Genomic DNA, 19,616 nt, shown 5'->3' with positions numbered 1-19,616 from the left:
CGCATCCACACAAACAAACATGCAGAGTGTCCAACCTGTTGGGATGTGGTTGAGCGCCGATGTCTTCAGAACCTCGAGCGGCTGCTCCTTTCCCAGGATTCCCTCTGTGGGAGAGAGAGAACATTCCGCTTCAAATATGGTCCGCAACATTGAGACCAGCTTCCAGCAACGAACCTGCTAAATCAGGCAGTTAAAAACCACAGAGTCCGAGTGAGCGGGCTTCAGGTCATGTGCACGGCGGCGAGCACATGCCGCGGCACCGCTACCACCACCTGAGCAACTGCCTGATCCATGGCCAGCGAAGCAGCGAGCTGTGGGTTTGCAGAGGTGCCCGGCTGCAGAGGAGCTCTAGAACAAGCTGGAGGGACAGCGAGGGAGAAGCGCTCATCAGATCGTGTGTGCTTGTGTGTGAGTTCGGCGTGCGAGAGCAGAGACGCTGGGGCTTGACTGATACTGCCTGTGCTCAGCATAGCAAATGTGGCTGGCAGCAGCGGCAGAGAGGGATGAGGGGGGGGATGGAGAGGAGGAGAGAGAGGGAGAGAGGTAAAAATAGCTCACCCTTTTGTGTATAACAGCACATGCGGAGCACACACACACACACAACGCACACACATGCAGACACAAAGACACACTGTGCCGCGCTCCCGTGTGTGTGTGTGTGTGTGCAAGTGTGTAGGCTGTAATTATAGTGGCAACATGAAAAGGCTTTTGTAGCTGCCGAGCCCTGGGAAGACATGGCTATAAAAAGCAGAGCGACAGAGAGGGGTTGGCGGAGGAGGAGGAGGAGGAGGTGGAGGAGGAAGAAGAGGATGCATCGGGGGATAGGGGAGAGAAAGAAGAAGAGGTAAGGAGGGGAGAGAGGAGGACAAGGCGATGGAAAGATGGAGGGAAAACAACAAAACGGCGCAATAAAAAAAGGGAGGAAAGAGGAGGATGGAATTGACATACAGTGAGACTACACACAAACGTGTGACGGCACATTCTCTACATATGCATCCTGTATTTTTAGTATCACAAGCACCTGATCCATATATATTCCGAGCACAAGGCTTACAGACATCTGAGGCATGCAAACATGCAATTATTCCTTTGGATGTGAGATGAAAACCCATGTAAAATCCCTTTGGAGGAATAAAAGAGAGGGAAACAGGCGAGCGTCTCACTGTGCATGATCTATTTCTGGAATTCTCCCTGGACCAGACTGGCACATGCACACAGACGCACACACACTTAATTAGCCGTGAAGCTGGAGGATGCACTGATTATGTGCGTGTACTTGTCTCACACCACCTTGCATGAATGGCTGCACCCCCTGATGCACCAAACCCTGCGAGGACTTGGGTGTGGACTCGCGTTTGGTCCTGCCGGGAAAAATTCAACGCACACGGGTTTATCCTCACACCGGTGACGACAAACTAACACAACTCATTCAAATTTCTGCGAGACAGGTCAGATGTGCGGTCTCATATGTATGCGCGGCGTATGTAAAACGCGAGGAAATACTGCAAGAACACACATCCCTGCCTCTCCAAAAACAAACCGAGCCGCATCAATTGATATCTCCGAGCCCATTCAAATGACACACACTCGGCTGCTTTTGCAATGGAAATGAGGTGCATCTGCGCGTAGTGGCACCTGTGGCTTGGAGTAATTCTACGCCCTTTCTTTACACAAATTGCCGGTCGCCGCTTTACATCTTCGACTTAAGTGCTGGGAATTAGGGGGGATGGATGTCTTTGTCTGTGGTTAGTTAGACAAAGCAGATCAGCTTTCAGTCCAAACCGCACAGTTGATACCTGACACGCACGTGGAGGCAGCATAGGTGTGTGCGAACATCAGAGCAGCAGACAGCGGAGGAGAGCAACGCAAATGAAGCAACAAACCTCATATACAACCGCCACACACTGGCAGAGGAGAAGTGTCCTATACCTTGGCAACAGGGTCCATCAATCTTAAATGTAGCCTAGTTACCCAGCAGCCCCCTCCTCCTCCTCCTCCTCCAGCTCCCTCCTTCCCTCGTATCTTTCTTTCTCTCTTTTTCTCCATCCCTCTATCTTCTCGGTCCCACTGGGTGAAGCATCGGGAGACGGGGAGCTATAAATAGCCTCAGCTACCCTCGGGCAAAGAGTCAGTCAACTCAAGCTAATGCAGCTACCGCTCGTCGAAAACATGCATGTTATGATCAGCGCTGCTAATGTGGAAGGATGCGGGCGTAATGAGCGAGCCGAACGGCGGAGAGCTGCAGCGCTCCGTGCAGTTCTGTGTGCAGAGATGGGAAAAACTTGACCCGGTCTTGGCGTGGACAGCACACTGCATGTTGACAGAGGCCTTTGTTAAGCCGGAGAAATGAGAACGAGACGTCGGCTTGTGCCGCCGTGGCGTTTACAAAGAGAGACAGCGACAGAGAAAGACAGGAAGGATGCTCCAGCCTCATTACATTCAGTGCACTTCCGTTCTGGCTGCTTCGTCCAGGGTGACTCCAGTAGGCAAGGTGAACCAGACAGGAACAATACGATTAATCAAACACGCCTCTCCTTGAAGAGCCTTTTCCTCTGGGTCGCAAATTTGCTTCCCGAGGGCACCGGCTGACGTCACGGCGACTGATAAAAGAGAATGGGTGACCCCTGTGTGAGCCTCCACCAGTTTGCGTCCCGTGAACAGTCGGAAGCAACCATCTGACCCTCGTTTCATGCCGGTGGAGACGGGAAAACACAGTGGTAATGCGATTTGGGGTGGTGTCGGAGTGCTTCTTTGTGCCTCTCTGTGAATGGCGTCACTTGATATGAAATCACAAATTAGTTGGGAATTGGCAATTAAAACCGCGGGTGTCTGCTGCAGATCCAGAAGGCATACAAGTCAAGAGGTGAGGTTAAATGAAGAGACTGAGAAACTAAATCTACGTAGACGTTGAAACAGGAAATACACTGACAAACTTACTAAAACTCACGTGTGGGAGTCAGCCTCAGTGTTTTTTTAGCATAAGTATTCATAACAGCGCATGTGTTCAGATGCAACTGTTGAACTTCAACAATCCACATAAAAACCAAAGATTCCCAACTACTGGAACTCCAACACCCCCTTGGCAGGTTTAAAATGCATATTGTTTTTTTTTTTTTGAAAACACCAAAATTACACCATTTTTTAGCGCAACAAACTGTAAAAATTTCTATCCTTGAATTTGACGCTCAGTTTCTTGGGAAAAACAACCAAATCACAGATTAATTTTGTCACATTTTAGCAAAAATCTATTTATTTAACATGTCCTATTGAAAAAAGCACAAAATTAAACAGTTTACAGCAATCAGATTGGGTAAAAACAAAAATTGTTGTTCCTCTCTATACCTCGGATGCCATCATTGACTCAGCTGTAACCAACAGTCACATAGCAATAACTCAGAGACTTATCGGTTGAACTGCAGGCAGTGTTTACGCAGAGCTGACAGTATGAGAACAAATTTATAGTGTTGGTGGTACATTTTTGCCCCCTTTTTTTAGAAATCTTTGTGTGCTTTTCGAACTCAAACCAGTTTCTTGGTGTTCTTTGGTCCTTTTACATTTTGTACTCATTTTCACTGTCATAAAAAACACCCACACCTCTAAACAGCAAAAAAAAGTGTCCAGAAATAGAAACAACCCTTTAACAAAAGGATTAGAAAAGGTTACATTTCTTTATTTGTTTAGCAAAGTTTAAGCAAAAGTCGCAATCAACATGTACGACATTTTTCCTACAAGCGTTACCACCACTGTAAATAACAGGAGCTCTACTTACTTAGCCGATATAGTATTAAGTACTGTACTACTTGGAGTTTTACACAGTTATCACACTTATCCCTTATCTGCTTTGTGTAAACACAGCCTGCAGTTCAGCCAAAACTCAGCCTGTCCTCAAACAAAAAACGACCACATAGGTCGTCTGTACACGCCTGTATTACGACCCAGTGTTACGTTTTGATGTATGCGACCTCTAGTGGTTGAGTAAATATAGACACTCTGGAGTCGCAGGTGAAACATCACCATGAACAAACTTTTATCTAACACTATCCCTGTCCCTATCCCTAACCTTAACCATAACCCTAAACCTGTGTTGGGAAAGTGAGGAAAAAGCCGTTTTGCGACAGAAAACCTGTTTCGTGAATTAAATCCCGCAATGCGTTCCTTTTCCCCGTAGGGGCGCTAACGTAAATACGCTCTCATGGGTCGTATTCCAGTGCACGGTGCAAACGACGATGCGGTCGTATGAATTTGAGGACTTGTTGCAAAAACTCGTAGCCAAATCACTAATGAGGTCAAGGCTGTAACAGGTAGCGCAGAAATTTCAAATAAAAAATCTGGTGACTGCAAACTGTTCATTTTGGGTACATTTTTAGATGAGGCAGGCAGAGAAAAAAAGTTGATGCTTTTAAAGGATTTTACAGGTTGAAGAAACATCTTGATGCATTTTCATGTTTTAAAACTAAACTGATCTGCTGCTGGACAGATACAAGATTTTACATCAAAGAAAATATCGTAATAGCTTATAATAATTATTTTGGATGCAGCTTTTTTAAAAATAGCAGCAACAATGACAAACTTTAAATAACTATCCTGCATTTTCAGCTTAACAATTGTAATTAAATGTTATTAATTGGTCAAAACTCATTTTTATTTTAATATTAAGCACAAAATTGCATCTGTATATCCTCTGAACAGTAAATTTGGCTTTTCTACTCTCCTGCTTCTGGATTGCCCCTTTAAATGTGTTTAAATTTGTGCTAAATTCCACATTTGGTTAAGTTTTCCAACTAATATCGCAGATAAAGTTGAGAGATCGTCAGAAATTTGAAAGTCAGATGTTTTTTTTTTCCGTTTTTACAGTTTGAAGCTCTGATAAATTGTGCAGTTTTTTTTGCCATTTTTTAAACTAAAGCTTTTCAAACCTATTCTGAGGGCTGAACTGTTATGTTCAGGCGGCTCTCGGGCATCGGTGCCAGACAAATGCATGACCACAAGTTGATCTGTGACAAGTGAGTGCTTGACTTTTGCCCAGAGCAGCCCCCTGCTGCGACCCAGGTAGCATGGCATGAATAATTGCTAAACTGTCCTGCCTATGCCACTTTCTTTTGATTCATCCAGAATGGTTTTCATATATTTAGTGAATATTTGTCGATTTTTAATGGTTGCTAGGAGATTTGTGATGCAACCGTGAAGTCTTGGTAGCTGGGCCTAATGCCCTACAACAACAAACGCCTACAATATGAGACTTCACAGTTGCTCTGCACCTACTATGCATTCAGAGGAACAGGTGCAAACATTTCAGAGTTGGTATATTTTGTGTTTTGAGCACTTGTATGGCTCCAACCAGCGATCCGCTTGTGTAACAGCAGTATTTCCTTGATGCCCTGGTCAGACATCCATGCTTTGTGTCAAGCACAGCGGAGCAGCATGTCAAAAGCCACAAGGCTAGGGCTCCGAGGCAGCAGTGTAAACCATAATTGCCGCTGACAGCTCGTTGGCAGAACACAGTGTATCCCGTTTCTCGCGCTGGGACCAGACACAGGGACAGGAGATGCGTCCCATTCCTTTCATTAGCTCATGTTCACTCTGCGCCGTCTTTGTCCCCCAAACCAATTAAAAACGGAGGTTTTCGAATGCACCAGGACACACACACTGCGTAAATGCCATGATTGGGTGTTTTCTGATTGCATTTGCACAAGGACAAAGTGGAGCTTGTGCATGCAGGGGGTCAGTCGTTGCACAAGACACCCCTTGGGTTTGTCCTGGGATAGACTGTTAGTCATGTCCAGCCAAGTTGGTGGCACATGGGAGGGCAGAGCTGTCTGGCTGGCTGGAAGCTCGTCTCTGAGAGAGAGGGTGCGGCATTGTGGGAACACGCCGCCGAAGTGCAGCGTTTTGCAATCCGCCGCAATTTCGTAATTTGGTTTTGTGCGATAGAAACAACGTGTCAGCACAAGCAGACGGCACACAAGCGTCACGCACCTACCACAATGGCCGCCGCACAAAAGAGGCAGCGGTTGTGTCATGCGTGCTCCGTTTTTAGCCGCACGGCACACGGCAGCAAATCGCTCAGTCGTGAAGAGGAGAATCAACATGGGAGACCAAAAATAATGATTGTTTGTTCACCATGCATGCACGTGCCCATATCTTGTGTGTGTGCGCTGCTAAAAATAGACTCAGGGATAAGCCGGGCCCTCTTTATTGCAGTGAAAGCTTTTAACCCCTTCATCTCTGGATTTAAGCAGTGCGACGCGTGACTGCGTGCATTTGGAGAAGAGGATGAAAAAGGGGTCACTGACAGGGGCAAAAGGGGAAGGTGCGATGGGAGAAATGGGAACACAACGCATGAACCAGCTTTGAACTTTGTTCTCACGCTCACGTCTCTGCAGAGACACTTTTGCTTTCAGTTTGCGGACTCGTCAGAAGGTGACGACCAGTTAGGGGTTGTGCGTCTTGTTTAAGGGCACCTCCGTTTCTACACTTTTCTCTCCGGGAACAGACCTACTCATTCACTTTTTCCATTTATCAGCCAGTGCAAGCGGCTGATCTTCCAGTCCCGAGTCTGTTCATTAAATCTCTATGCTTCCCCGTTAATAGTATCTGGCAGGTGTAATAAAAGCAAATCCATAATATAGACTTATCGCCATCCAGAGATCTGTGTGCATACTGTACTGCAGTGTTTGTCAAAGATGGGGTGAGTCACAAAAATGTTTCAAACGTGCCACTAAATTATTCCGTAGAGATAAACACGAAAAGTGGCTGCTTTTTAGAATTGACAATCTGAAATTACAAGGCAACAAAACAGAAATTTTCAAGTAAAAATGAAATCTTACCCTCCCTGCTGTGCAATAAGGCAACACAGAAGAGCGGGGCGAGTGTGAAGGAGCCTCGGTTTTATTAGAGCCTGCCCTCACACACTTCCAAGATTAATTTTTGGTCACGACAACAATTACTTTGAAAGCCGAAGGCAGGAAACTAGTCACGATCTTTGGGATTTGTTTTTATCAATAATGTAGATGGGACTGTGAGGACGAGCAGCGATGAAGGAGGTCACAATCATCAAGGTGCACCTATGGGATCTATCTCTAAAGGTGACGTCAGTAAAGACTGTGCTTTAGTGCAACATTTGTAGTAAGTTACAGCATTGTGTCACATGAGATGGTTATCCCACATCAGCGAGGGGAAGAACCCTACGCCTGGGAATATACATGTGTGTGTCAATACCTTGATGGTAGTACGATTACGTCAGCAGCGGTCTCTTGACATCTCTGTCAATACTCCCTTCTGACCGGACTGTCAAAGTGCACTTACGATTACACACAGAAGAGTCTGCACGAGTCCCTTTCAAACTGGTGTTCGGAAATACAGACTACAATACTTTAAACATATGCTTCTTCATTATACAACAGAAGTGGGCCCACCTCTAAGAAATATCACTTAAATGTCAAATGACTCAACGTTGCATCACCTTATAGCAACTGCATTATTTCTAAGTTGAACAGAAGAGAATTTGGACACATTTAAACTTTCAAAAGTAGCCGTTTAGATTTACTAAATGAAAATACAGACCCCCAGTTGGAATTCAAAGCAACCAATGTCTGCTACTAGGATTAAAGATTTTTATTTCTCCAACAAAAAATTTGAGTGTTCACATTTATTTTAGATGATCGATTCAATCCTTCTTAGCATGGAGGATTTCTGAAGAGATGTTCAGCCATTCTTCGGGAGACTATTTTTTTTCAGCTGTTATTTGCGGGAGGCACTGTGTTGCTCTAACTTTCCTCCGTAAAATATCCCAGAGAGGTTGACGTTATGAAGTGTCCCTCACACTGTCTGCGCTGTGAGAAACTATGATTTCCACTGATAAGTGCTGTATAAAGCCTAAATCTTGGCAGTTCTTTTCAATGAGGAGTCATGATGCAGACGTGCAGATAGACACAGCCCCAAAAATGAAACGGTTCTTGAATTCATGGGTAATTTTACTACCATGTTTATGCAGTTAGACTCAGTGAAAATCACAGGTGAACATTTTCTACTTTGAGACCTGTATTTTAAATCATATCCTTCTAAAGTAATTGTTTTTGATTGTTCATTAGAGGAAATATTCGACTGTTCAACCTTGAAATAATGCAGCTAATGTGTAGTACAAACTCGCAACAAACATTGACGAACTTTAAGTCTAGATTTGCTTTGCTCAGTCTCTACAATGTCTCCTAAAAGCTAAAACACAGTAATAACATGTTTGATCAGAGTTAACTATTGGCTCACTGCAACAGAAAAATGTTTAGGCCAAAAGATGTTTAAGTTAACAGCTAAAGCAAGAATAGTTAGCTAGCTAGCTATTCACAGCTCGCAAAAGCTAAATGGATCTACTATTTCCATGTAGCTAACAGAAAATATTCTTTGGATTATTCAACACCTCAGTTATTCAGTGAATACAGCAGCTAAATACAACTTGACTGCCACTATATAAAGTATGCAGAGCAACACGCTAATCTATACCTGCTCAGATTGAACTATCCTAGCTTAGAGTAACAGCCACTGGCTTCAGTGAAATTAAAATGATTTGATGCGCTTAAGCCACTCACATAAAGTTACAAGAACATTTTGTTTTGTTTCTTCCCTGAACTCAGAATGCAGTACTATATGGAAAAATTATTATGGTCCTAATACGAAGCCTGCAAGCTAAAATGAATTGAGCTTAACACAGCAACAAATCTGATCTTCATGGAGGTTTTAATGTTCTGGTTTTTTAACGTTTTAGAGAGGTGTTGAATCAACTTTATGATCATGACAGCAGGAGTTTGTGGTGCTGCCAAATTGAATTGCCATATACGGAGAAACACTTGTGTTCTGCGCCATAACAAATTATGCTCCTAGTTTAAGTGTTAAGCACATGAAATACAAGTTTTACAGTCGTCACATACTGTATACCTCGATTTAGAGTTAACAATGATGGCAAAGAAGCTGGTGTGCTGTGTTTGTGTCATACAATAAAGAAATAAAGACTGAAACTTCCAGATCTACCAACAGAACCAACTTCAATCATCACAGCTAAACTAGTTTGCACAGTAAATCCTGTACATTTAACGAAACAAATCTACAGATGTCCAAGTCCTGTAGAGAATTATTTCATCTTTGGCTAACAGCCTAAACAGCCTGACCCGCCTGATTAGTGTTTATTTTCCTTTATCTTATTTGCCTCGCTGATTTGTGTTGTTTCCAGGCTGTGTAAACCGAGAACGGGCGCTTGTAACCTAGATACCGCTGAGCCTTCGAGGAAAGGAGCACTGTGTCAAGTTCACCAGTTCAGAGCCATCAAAGGCGCTCCCACCCACACAGACCCTGCAAAATAAAGCAGTAAAAACCTAATCTGAGCACAGTTTATGTCCTGCTGCAGACGCGTCTTCTGATAGTGTACGTGGAATCTGTTAATTTTTAATTCTTCACATGCAGAAATTGGAAGTTCAGCCCTCTCATTCACAAAAAAAATGCGCCTGGCACTTACTAAGCAACTACTCACTGGTCTCAGAGTGTGTGTGTGTGAGAGAGTGATCCAGTTCTTGATCCAGTGGTAAACAATGCAAACCTTCCCGGAAAGCCAGTGCACTTCTGACTCACATGAAAACAAACCATTGGCAGCTCGTAGCATCACTTTCCCTCCTTTGCGCAGCTTTTTTGAACTCATGTCTTCATTTTCACTGTTCACACCTGGTAGTAGCATGTGTCTTGGGCAATCCGATTACACGTGGACAGCTCAAAGTACATCGGTTCACACCTGACGTAACACGGCGTCTCGAGTGAGTGATAAGATCTCACTTCTGTCCTACATGCAATTAAACACACTCACCGCTTTCGTTTGCAAAAAACAAATGCATTGTTGTTTTTAACTGGTGGGAGGCAATAATGGACTTCTAGTGCTATGTCTGCTAAAGATTAAAAAAAAAAAACCATGAGAACAAGGAATCACCATTTGGTCACACATTAACTCCCTGAACCCCAAAATCTGCCACTGGGTTTAAACAGCATGCTTTTTTTAGGTGCCAAAATGACACCATTTATCAGAGCCACAAACTGTGAAAACAGAAAGAATTGTCAAATTTTCAACTTCTACATGGTCCTTAAACTACTCATCTGTGATGTCCCCTTAGGAAATTAACTAAATCTGAGTTCAAGATTGTGATAATTAATCAAAATTACATTACTCTACACATCTAATGTAAAAACAATCTGCCAAAAATTAACCAGTTTGCTTTAGCTAGATACTGCAAAAAGTAAGAAATTCTGCACTTTGTCATCAGTCATTAAGTGATTAGTTACTCAGCTATGAGCAGCAGTCATAGGGGAGAAATGTAGGGATTTTTCTGGGCTGAACTGCAGAGCAGAAAGGAGATAAGTATGGAAACAAATGAAAAATGTAAATAGTAAAACATCTTGCCATGTAGACCAAGACACCTTTGGGTACTTGGAAAATGTTTTATGTGTTAATTGCAGGATTTTTTTAAGTTTTGGGAAGTAATCGGAGAAATGTATCTTTCGTTTTTTCTGGTTTACAACTTTTTGGCACTACACAAAGACGTTTCTGAGTTCTCTCTACTTCTAATCATGGTTGTTTCCACAGAGGTGCAGGACTTCATATTATGCTGAGAAACGTGTCCACATTGAGTAAAATATGTGTGAAGAGCTGGAGTTAACCGTCGTGTTGTCCTTACCAAAAAATGTTGTTGCCTTGTTTGAAAAAAGTCCAAAAATTCAGAAAAAATTTCCCCAAATTTATAGAAATTTGCAAAATCTTCAGGAAGAAAATTGCTGAAAGGTTTCCCTCAAAAGCTTTATTTTTTAAAATAAAAAATCCCCCAAATTTGACAGAGAAATTCGCTGGATTTTGGTTGATTTTTTCTGAATGTTCTAAAACATTTTTTATTTGTTTTTTTTTTCCAACAAAAAATGTTCAAAAATTTCCTAAAAAATTTTTGTGAAAATGTTAAAAAAAAAAATTTTTTCTACAGTTTTAAAACTTTAAAACGGGTCAATTTGACCCGCAGGACGACAGGAGGGTTAAAGAAAAATGCAAACGGTGTTTTCCTTTAATGCTCCACTCATCTGTACATCACACACTGGTTTCTAACAGAGGATCCTCTTTGGGGGTTTTTCAGTGCTTTCTGAATGTGGGACACATGCGGTTGGAGTCGTCTCCTTGGTTATCTGGACTGGAGGGAAACTCAGATTGTCAGCAGGAACTGATAAGGCTACTTGGCAAGTGACCACAACCACAAAGGGCTTCTAGCCGGAGCATGATGGGAAATGAAGTGAACACCTGCTGATGAACCCCGAGTTCAGTGAAGGAGAAAGTAAAGCAAAATAAACCAAATCATAAAGCAAAGACAATCATTCGCTGACAAAACATGCTGTCTTTAAATTATTTATGCTAACCGTGACTTGAGCTGCAAAATAAATATGAATGATTCAAAAATTCTGAGTGTTTTCTTGGTTTCCCATTTGAGTTGTCTCACATTTTTCTTGGTTAATTATCATACTAATGATCTGAATCTGTACTCCACAATCAAGCAAACCCCTGTCATGAATCCTGACATTCAGAGGAAACAACACATGGTCAACATGTTAGCTCATTGCTAAGCACAAGTGTAAAACAAATGTTGCCTGCTAATGTGCTAAAGCTCTTGGTACACAGAGTGATCACTCCTGAACAAACACTCCAGCCTGTTTGCTGATATGCCCGGCAAAAACTGATGTGAGGGCCTTATCAGCCTGACCCCCCTTTTGTTGTGGAAAATACTGACCAGACAAAAGCGTTTCACTTTTCTGGGAAGAGATTTATGGCAAATGATATTTAATCTAAAAATCCCACCGCTGCTGTAATAAAGAAAATGAGTAAGTCCTGGATCAAAAGCGTGCATGCTAGTAAGCTCATTTACAGATTACAAAAAATGGCACATAAGCGGGAAGGCACGCTAACAAACACCGACCAGAGCGGCTGCTCGAGGACGAACATGCAACCACTCAAACACACACTAAAGGCTTTACTTTTGAGTGGAAAATAGTGCCGATGAAGCTCAGAAAAAGTCTCATTGTTCACCCGAAGAACAAAGCCAGCGTTGTTTAATTGCGCTCGATATAAAACAAATTTGTCTTAACAGCAGCCGTAGCAGACAGCCATGATGCAACCGTGCACGTATTTCTCAGAAGAACTATTATTAACAGAGAAATTGGATCAATTCGTCTCTTAAAACAAACCCAATCCCTCACCCGGCGCAGTCTCCTGTCTGTAAATATCACTGTCACAAACATTTCCGCGAAAAAAAGGGAGCCGTTGGACGAGCCTGACAAGTAGCACAAGGTCACAGCGCTGCACATTTTTCACACTTCTTTAAATGTCTCCTGGCTGCCTGTTTCTGTGTCTCTCTGAACATCCAACAAGTGTGTCTCTCGGCTGTCATTCAAATAAGACAAGCAACACCTCAAATTGACGCCCACACTTGGCAGCACTCTGAGGACCCGGATCGTCTCCTCTGAAGGCTTTTCAGAGGCAAACAAGACAGTGAGGAACAGCCGCTGCAGGTATGAAACGCATCTCTGGGATCACAGCTATTTTTGTTTTAGTGAGAGGTGAGTTAGCAGGGGTGACAGGCAGATCCCGGGCATCCCTGTTCCAGTGGGAAGCAAACTGTGAAGACGAGAGGCAGCGGAGGGAAGGGCGATGAATTAAAAAGGGCTAAATTTTACATTCCGAAAGGAGCCGATGAGTTTATTTTTTTCCTATCAGCTGCTGTGGCTGCTGCTGCTGCTCTTGCCCCTGGCCAGAAAAGAGTGAAGTTTCCTGCTTTGGCTGCGCTCACAGCTGGGCGTTCATTCAAAATCAGAGTTTGTATTCTTCCAACAGAATCGCACTGCTGCAAAATAATGATGGAGGTATTATTTTTGAAGATTTTGGAGGAAAAAAAAAAGCTATTATTGATCACTATGAGCCTGCAAGGGGATTTTTGCAGTTTTTATACATGAATTTCAATGAATCACCAAGGCCAGAGAGGTCTTATGAAAAATGCATTATGGGAAATGTAGGATTCGGTGTTTTTGGAGCAACACCAAGAACTAAAAGTATATCTCCGGCTCAGTTCCTTCTAGTGTAGCCTAAGTGCACTACTAAATCAGTGGAACACTGGTTTAAGACATTTCTAAAACATAGTATTTTACGTTATTAAATCTCTGAAACCAAAAACACCCTAGTGCATTTAAAATGCATTTAATCAGTGAAACTATGGTATTTCTGAGGGCCAGAATCTGCAGTTCTATGAGGAAAATGTAACCAACTGAGCTTAAAACTGCAATCTTTCCTCAAAAATCACTTTATACTTGATCTCATCTTTAAAAAAAAAATCAACAAAAATGAAGCATTTGCTCAAACAGGATTGTGTAAAGAAGTAAAAAAAAATCTGTGAATCCGGTAGACACTCAGCTGAAGTCAACAGTTTCGTGACAAAAAATTGTATTTAATCTAAATACTTCACAATAGATTTTACAAACTGATTTCAGGAAGACACCAGGAAATGATTTCTACAAACACTGAACCTTTAGAACACAACTGCAGACTTTCATTTTGACATCATATTTACATTTTCAAAGACTTTTTAAAGCATTGTGGGAAAGGTGAGACTACAGCAATAAAGCTTCAATCACGTGTTGTTTTGAATAGTTTAAACACTGCACAGATTGTATTGGACGCAATTTGAAATAGCTTGAAATTTAAAAACGTTTATCACGCTTGAGGTAATGAGACCCCAGTTAACATTTGTTGTCAGTTCTTGTCACTTCTGCGATTGTAATGTTCCTTCGACGCCAGTTAAAATCGCTTTTGGGAGCATCAAAAAGTTTCCGCAAAAGCACGGAGACGCTGGTGAACGCATCTCTGATCCTTTCGCGTGTCACTTTGAATGGGTTTGTGGATATCACTGTCGGAATCATTTCTTAGGATTAGCGGAGCGCTAATTTTGTCAGCCCTGTCGGTAACGGAGACGAGCGCAGGAATTAGAATAGGCTGTCTAATGATAACTGTTGAGCCGCTCTAATCTAAGGGTTGATCTAATGAGCTTGGTCCTAATTGGGGGCGAGGGAAGTGATCCGACAGAATCGAGATCTCTGGACGTATGCAGCTTTACCATACACCCGGTGCTAAAAGTCTTCCCTTCACATGTGTGAGTGATGGAGATGTCGAGGCTGCAGCTCGCTCGTATCCCTCTGGGTACGGCGGTTGCCTCAGCTGCGGTATTTATAGTGCACACACTCCCAGGTGTACAAAGTAAACATGGTCAACATTGTCAGGTAACACACCGACCAGGGCGGGAAGCTCACCTTTTCATGTGTCAGCTGGTTACCAAATAATTCATCAACCCGCGAAAAGCCAAAGCTTCTCAACGGAGCTCGATGAGGTGTCAAAGCGGAAAGCAGACTCTCTTAATGAGCCGATGTTATGGACGTTTTCCTCTCAGCCTTTGGAGCTCATTCATACCGAATGAAACCCATTAGCACTCACGAGGACCAGATTAAAATGTTTTATTGCGTTTTAGCGAGCTGCGATCCGTCTCCGTGAATAATCAAAACGTTCGTATATTTCAACACGGCAGACGAAGCAGCAGACAGATTCCCCTTTAATGTGACGATATCGAGGAGTTAAAATCTCATTACTCCACATGCGGCAGTTGCGCATTTTTTTGTTGAAGATTCATGATGTTTTTGAGCGGCAACTGAAAGAGGAAATGCTGCAAAACTTGTCTACAGTCTGCTTTCCTGTTCCAAGTTTCTGGGCATTTTTTTCCCTCACATTTTTCAGTGGAAATTTAAAGTTCTGCACCTCTATGAAACAGCACAAACATGGCTAGAAGTGGAGAGAGCTCAGAAATATAGCCTTTAAAGGAAAAAATTAAAGTTGAATTTATTTGATTAGTCATTTTCCAATCCTTGAAGTTTTGTCTGTTGGTCGTAGATGAAACATCTATTTGTTTTGGGGGGGGTTTTCGCATTTTTTACAGAATCGGGTTCGTCTAAATTCTCTATGTTTGGTCAATTTTTAAATGACACATGAAGAATAGAGTGATTCTGATGAAATATCACAATTTTAAATTTACATATAATTAATGATGTAACATAATTAGTTCAAGGAACGTCTGTTTTTACCGCTTTTGGAGTTTAGAGGTGATGTCATATGCAGAATATTACTCAATACTCAATTTTTGGGGATGCTTTAAACTGTTTTAAGAACACAGTGAACAAAGAATATAATAAAACTGATGAAATGCCACAATTTAGATTTGCTATATTTACTGATGGAGAAGTGCATCACAGAGGAGCAGTTTGAGGATCATTAGAAGCTTGAAAATCTGGCAATTCTTTCGTTTTTACGGTTGCTGGCACTGATAAATGAGGTCATTTTGGTGATTTCTTTTTCAAGATAACATGCTTTGAAGCTTGCCGGCAGGTTTTGGGAGTTAAACTGGAGTTATTACAGGATTTTTGTGACTTACAATCTCTTAATAATTGCTACTTTTGCAGTTAGGTTACCTGTAACTTGGTTTTCAGCCCACAACGCTAAAGGTTTTTCCAGTTTTCTCCAGAATTTAAACCATCCTGGGACACAAAAAGTCAGACTGCTAAAGCTCCATTTATCTAAGAGATATAGCAGGCTTTTAAATGCAGAGTTAATATCCCCAAAGTAAAAGTAAACATCATCCATAAATGTTGCATTTAATATCTGACCTTTGTGTGTTCTTTGAAACGGACTGAATAAAAAAATCAAACCTTTAAATTTCCACCTGGTGTAGGACAAATGCTAAAGACAAAGTTCTTACCTTGGTGGCTGTGTGATGTCATCGCTGACAGGTGGGCGAGGTGGGCGTCCACGGCGAGTAAAAGAGCACCGGGCTCGGTGTGTGTGCGCGGCACAACAGATGGGTGTGTGTCTGTGTGTGTGTCGGAGTGCAGATGTGGTTTACAGGCTGTGCGATCAGGAGGCCGTTATCCTGCCAAAGCTGTGGATGTCGGAGCGCGTGTTCAGGCTGATCCAACGCTCAGGACGGTCAGACGGGAAACAAGAAGCAGACGTCCAGCGGCGGCGGCAGCCAATCTCCATCAGCCGACTGATGTGGCGACTCCAATCAGAGAGGCAGCTCGCCGTCTAGCTCCAACCTATCAGAGAGGATGGAAAGGACAATGTCAGCTTCAAAAGGAACATTTCTGCCGTAATATGCTGGTTTGACCTCAGCAAATTACGATTTCAACGAGTTTGTATTGATTTTAAAGCCATGAAAAAGACGGTAGACTATTGATCTATTGGTTTTTCAGTGGCACTAATTGAGCCAACTGTTGACTGAAGTCTTTGATTCCACTTCTGAATTGAACTCTGATAGCTGTATGTCCTTTGAAGCAACAATATTTCAATATTGAACAGATTACCACTACACTAAAATACATCTTTACAGGTTTTGCTTTGGCAGATGAACAGCACTTTAGAATATTTGATTTATTATCAAATAAGACACAAGTAAAAATAAGGTTTGCAGCGTTATCTCTGTCACAATTACCAGTTAATTAACTGATCGATAATGAACAAACTAAGTCAGTTTTAAAGTTGTCCTAATCCTCTGAACCCTAAAAACTCGCAGTGGCTTTAAAAGTTGTGCCCGAACACCAAAATTACATCATTTACTGGAGCCAGAAAGTGTACAAACAGACAGAAGAATTGGATTAGAAATTTCATAATGCCCTGATGACATGTTTTGTTTGAAAGTTAACCAAATCAAAGCGGAAAATCAGTGCATTTCACATCTGACGTAAAAATGTGCCAAAAATAAAGCGTTTGCTTTAGCTAGATTCTGTAAAACACGAAAAAAATCTGCATTTTTCTGCGCAAATGATGCACTTTTGTTGACTCGACTGTGACCAACAATCATGTGACGTAAATTCTGGAGTTTTCTTCAGCTGAACTGCAGGCTGTGGTACACAAAGCAGAAGACACGCATGGAAACTATTTTAAAAAGTAAACAGTAACTTGTCTATATCATGCACTGGAACTATTTTTTCCCCAGGATTTTAAACACTTATGGTCATTCGGGAAAATGCTGTGCATGTTGATTCAAACTAATTCCAATTTCATTTCTTGTAGATATTACTTTTTCGGATTTTTGGTGTTACAGCCACATTAAACAGCACAGAACACACTTCTAAGTTCCTCTACTTCTAGCCATAGTTGTTCTGTTTCCATTGAGGTGCAGGATTTTGTAATACAGTAAAAAATTGTGACACCACCTAGAAATTGCTTGGAGTTCAGAAGGTTAATGAGTGTAAACAACTTTTAGAAAACCTGAGGGCCGTTTAAGAACACGCTAGATGGATATGATATCTGATCAATAACGAATAGATGAACTGAAAGGCTTCAGAAATACTTTTATCTTCTTCTATATCCTTTGAAACAAACCACAAAATCCTGCTGTCATGCAGATCCAAGATCACCGAAACAAACCTCAAGCTAATTTGTACGGTAAAAGAAGTTCCCGCGCAGTTTCTTTTGGACTTGTAGGATTTAAAAATACAGAATAAGTACTTGAATTTCACCAAGCAGCATTATAAGACTCCTGTCTTTGTTTTTGGAAGTGGCTGATTGGTCTACTAGTTGTTTCTGGAAATGAATGATTGATCTTTTCTTTGTTTTCAGAGAGTAACCTGAATTCCTTGAGCCTGGAGCACGAGTGTCAGACGCAATCACAGCTCGAGCCCAGAGCATCAAGTCGGCTTCACTGCCACAAACAGAAAAGGGGGCAAAACTGCCCCGGGGCGAGGCGGCGGGCGGAAAGGAGGGGGACGGTGGAGGAGGAGGAGGCGTGGGGGGGTGGCATGCATGCTGACGCCCTTGTGTGCGCGTTGGCAGGGGTCTCCGAGGGTCTCTGGATGTGTGCATTAAGAGTGGGGGAAGGGGACGAGGTTGGGGGGGCTCTCAAGACAAGAGGGACCAGACAGTGCAGCCGGAGGACAAAAATTGCCCCCCAAAAAAAGTCGGTCACTGCACAATGCACGCTCACTCGTGATGGATAAAGCAAAAGAAAAGCAGGGGAGGCGAGCGTGTGTCAAGGGGAGTAGCTGGCACTCCAGGGGGGTGGGGGTGGGGGGGGGGCTTCACGCAACACCATCCTCCCAGGGCAGCTCATCTGTCTCGGGAGGGGCAACTCATGTGTGCGTCCGGGGCCATTGTCCCCTAAAAATGAGCTGGCTTGATGCAGGGTGACAGAACTGGGGAGACGAGCCCTGAAGTGACAGAACAACAAAAACTCAGACCTGGGAGATGGATTCTTGGGTGGGAAATTAGTGCAAAAGAGAAAAAAAGCATCAATTAAGCACACAAGTTTCATCTATTGCAATGATAAAATCCACCATCATTTGCCATCAACACATCCTGAAACACACATTTCATGCCCAAAATGATACTTTAAAACAGGCGGAATGTGCAGCTTTGGTGTTGCTTTAACAGCCCGTACGCCCCCATTCACAAAAAAAAAAAAAGAAAAAAGGAAAAAAAAGATTGACGCATGCAGAGAATTACCACCGCCCATCCTGAACCATTCACTCAAACAGCACTCTTACTCGGGGCCTGTGGCTTCATTTTACGCATTTTGCTCGCCTTTAACGCGGGTAAAAGGCGACAGAAGAGCTACAGGGGCGCAGCACGTTGCATTAAAGCCTAAGGCTCGGCCCCGGCACTAAAAATAGCTCAGCAACAATCGGCATAATAAACATCGCCTGTCCATTCCCCCTCCTTCCCTCCCTCCTTGGTGCCTACACACTTCCCGCCCGCAATAGTGCAATAAACGCGTGGAAACGTGCACATAAACGTCTGCAAAGATGTGGGATCGCTCCTACCGCGCTCCGACACGGCTCGGGCCCGATCAAATGCAACAAACCGAAGAGGAGCGGAGTGGAAACTTCAGCCGGACATTGTTTTGATGAATCCTGTCTGTGCATCGCATCCCTTTGCCTCAATATCAACATGAAGGCGCATTGATCCACGGAGCAGCGGCGGCGGCTCACCTACACGGCCAGCAGCAGGCCAGGCGTCCCGACATCAGTCCCGCACGGTGCTGGCTCTTTTTTATTTCTCTCCCATCTCGCACTCTGAGCGCAAAGAGGAGGGAGAAAATTCATCTCCTGACAGATTCCGCCATACTGGATTTTTGTTCAGCCCAGCGTCACATGGAGCGCCCCTGCATTCACCAGAGGCGGGGTCAGGCCGAGGAGAATGTGATCATCTCCGAGCTCAGCGTGATGCAGCGTGGATCCGTGGAGGAAAGCTTGTGATTACGGCTGTGGCATTAATCAGGGGGAAAAAGGAAGTCTCCGGGCGGGTCCAGGCCTGTAATATTCCAGCATGCAGTTCCTCGTGTAGTTGATTTGAATAACTTTAACCTGTCAGCTTCATAATATTCTGTCTGGATGTGCGTCTATCTACGCATTTTACCTTCCTAATAAAGTGTGTTTTTTAATTGTGTCTGTAAACTTTATTACTCAGTATGTATCACACTGAAATAGTAAAAATAGTTAACAGTCCCATATGCTGAAAAGGT

At 43.0% G+C, this 19,616-nt stretch overlaps 1 protein-coding gene across 4 annotated transcripts in view; it reads right to left on the bottom strand.

Annotated features, from left to right (window-relative positions):
- LOC110963576 (histone deacetylase 4-like) overlaps positions 1–19,225 on the bottom strand; it is an 83,840-nt gene extending 64,615 nt beyond the window's left edge. Inside the window, exons 1-3 of one of the 4 annotated variants that reach the window (XM_022212013.2) lie at positions 19,084–19,225; positions 15,855–16,191; positions 36–104 (exon numbers count right to left, since the gene is read on the bottom strand). In XM_022212013.2, the coding sequence (XP_022067705.2) occupies positions 36–104; positions 15,855–15,876 (91 nt within the window). In that variant the 5' untranslated portion in view covers positions 15,877–16,191; positions 19,084–19,225. Of the gene's footprint in view, positions 1–35; positions 718–15,854; positions 16,192–19,083 lie in introns of those variants that run through there. The other 3 variants (XM_051941791.1, XM_051941789.1, XM_051941790.1) reach the window with 3 other exon arrangements.
- Between the last annotated feature and the right edge of the window lie 391 nt (positions 19,226–19,616).

Source organism: Acanthochromis polyacanthus, chromosome 22 (genome assembly GCF_021347895.1).
Source record: "Acanthochromis polyacanthus isolate Apoly-LR-REF ecotype Palm Island chromosome 22, KAUST_Apoly_ChrSc, whole genome shotgun sequence".
Classification (NCBI taxonomy): Eukaryota; Metazoa; Chordata; class Actinopteri; family Pomacentridae; genus Acanthochromis; species Acanthochromis polyacanthus.
The sequence above is the reverse complement of the archived record's forward strand: the minus strand, read 5'-3'. Positions and strand labels throughout refer to the sequence as shown.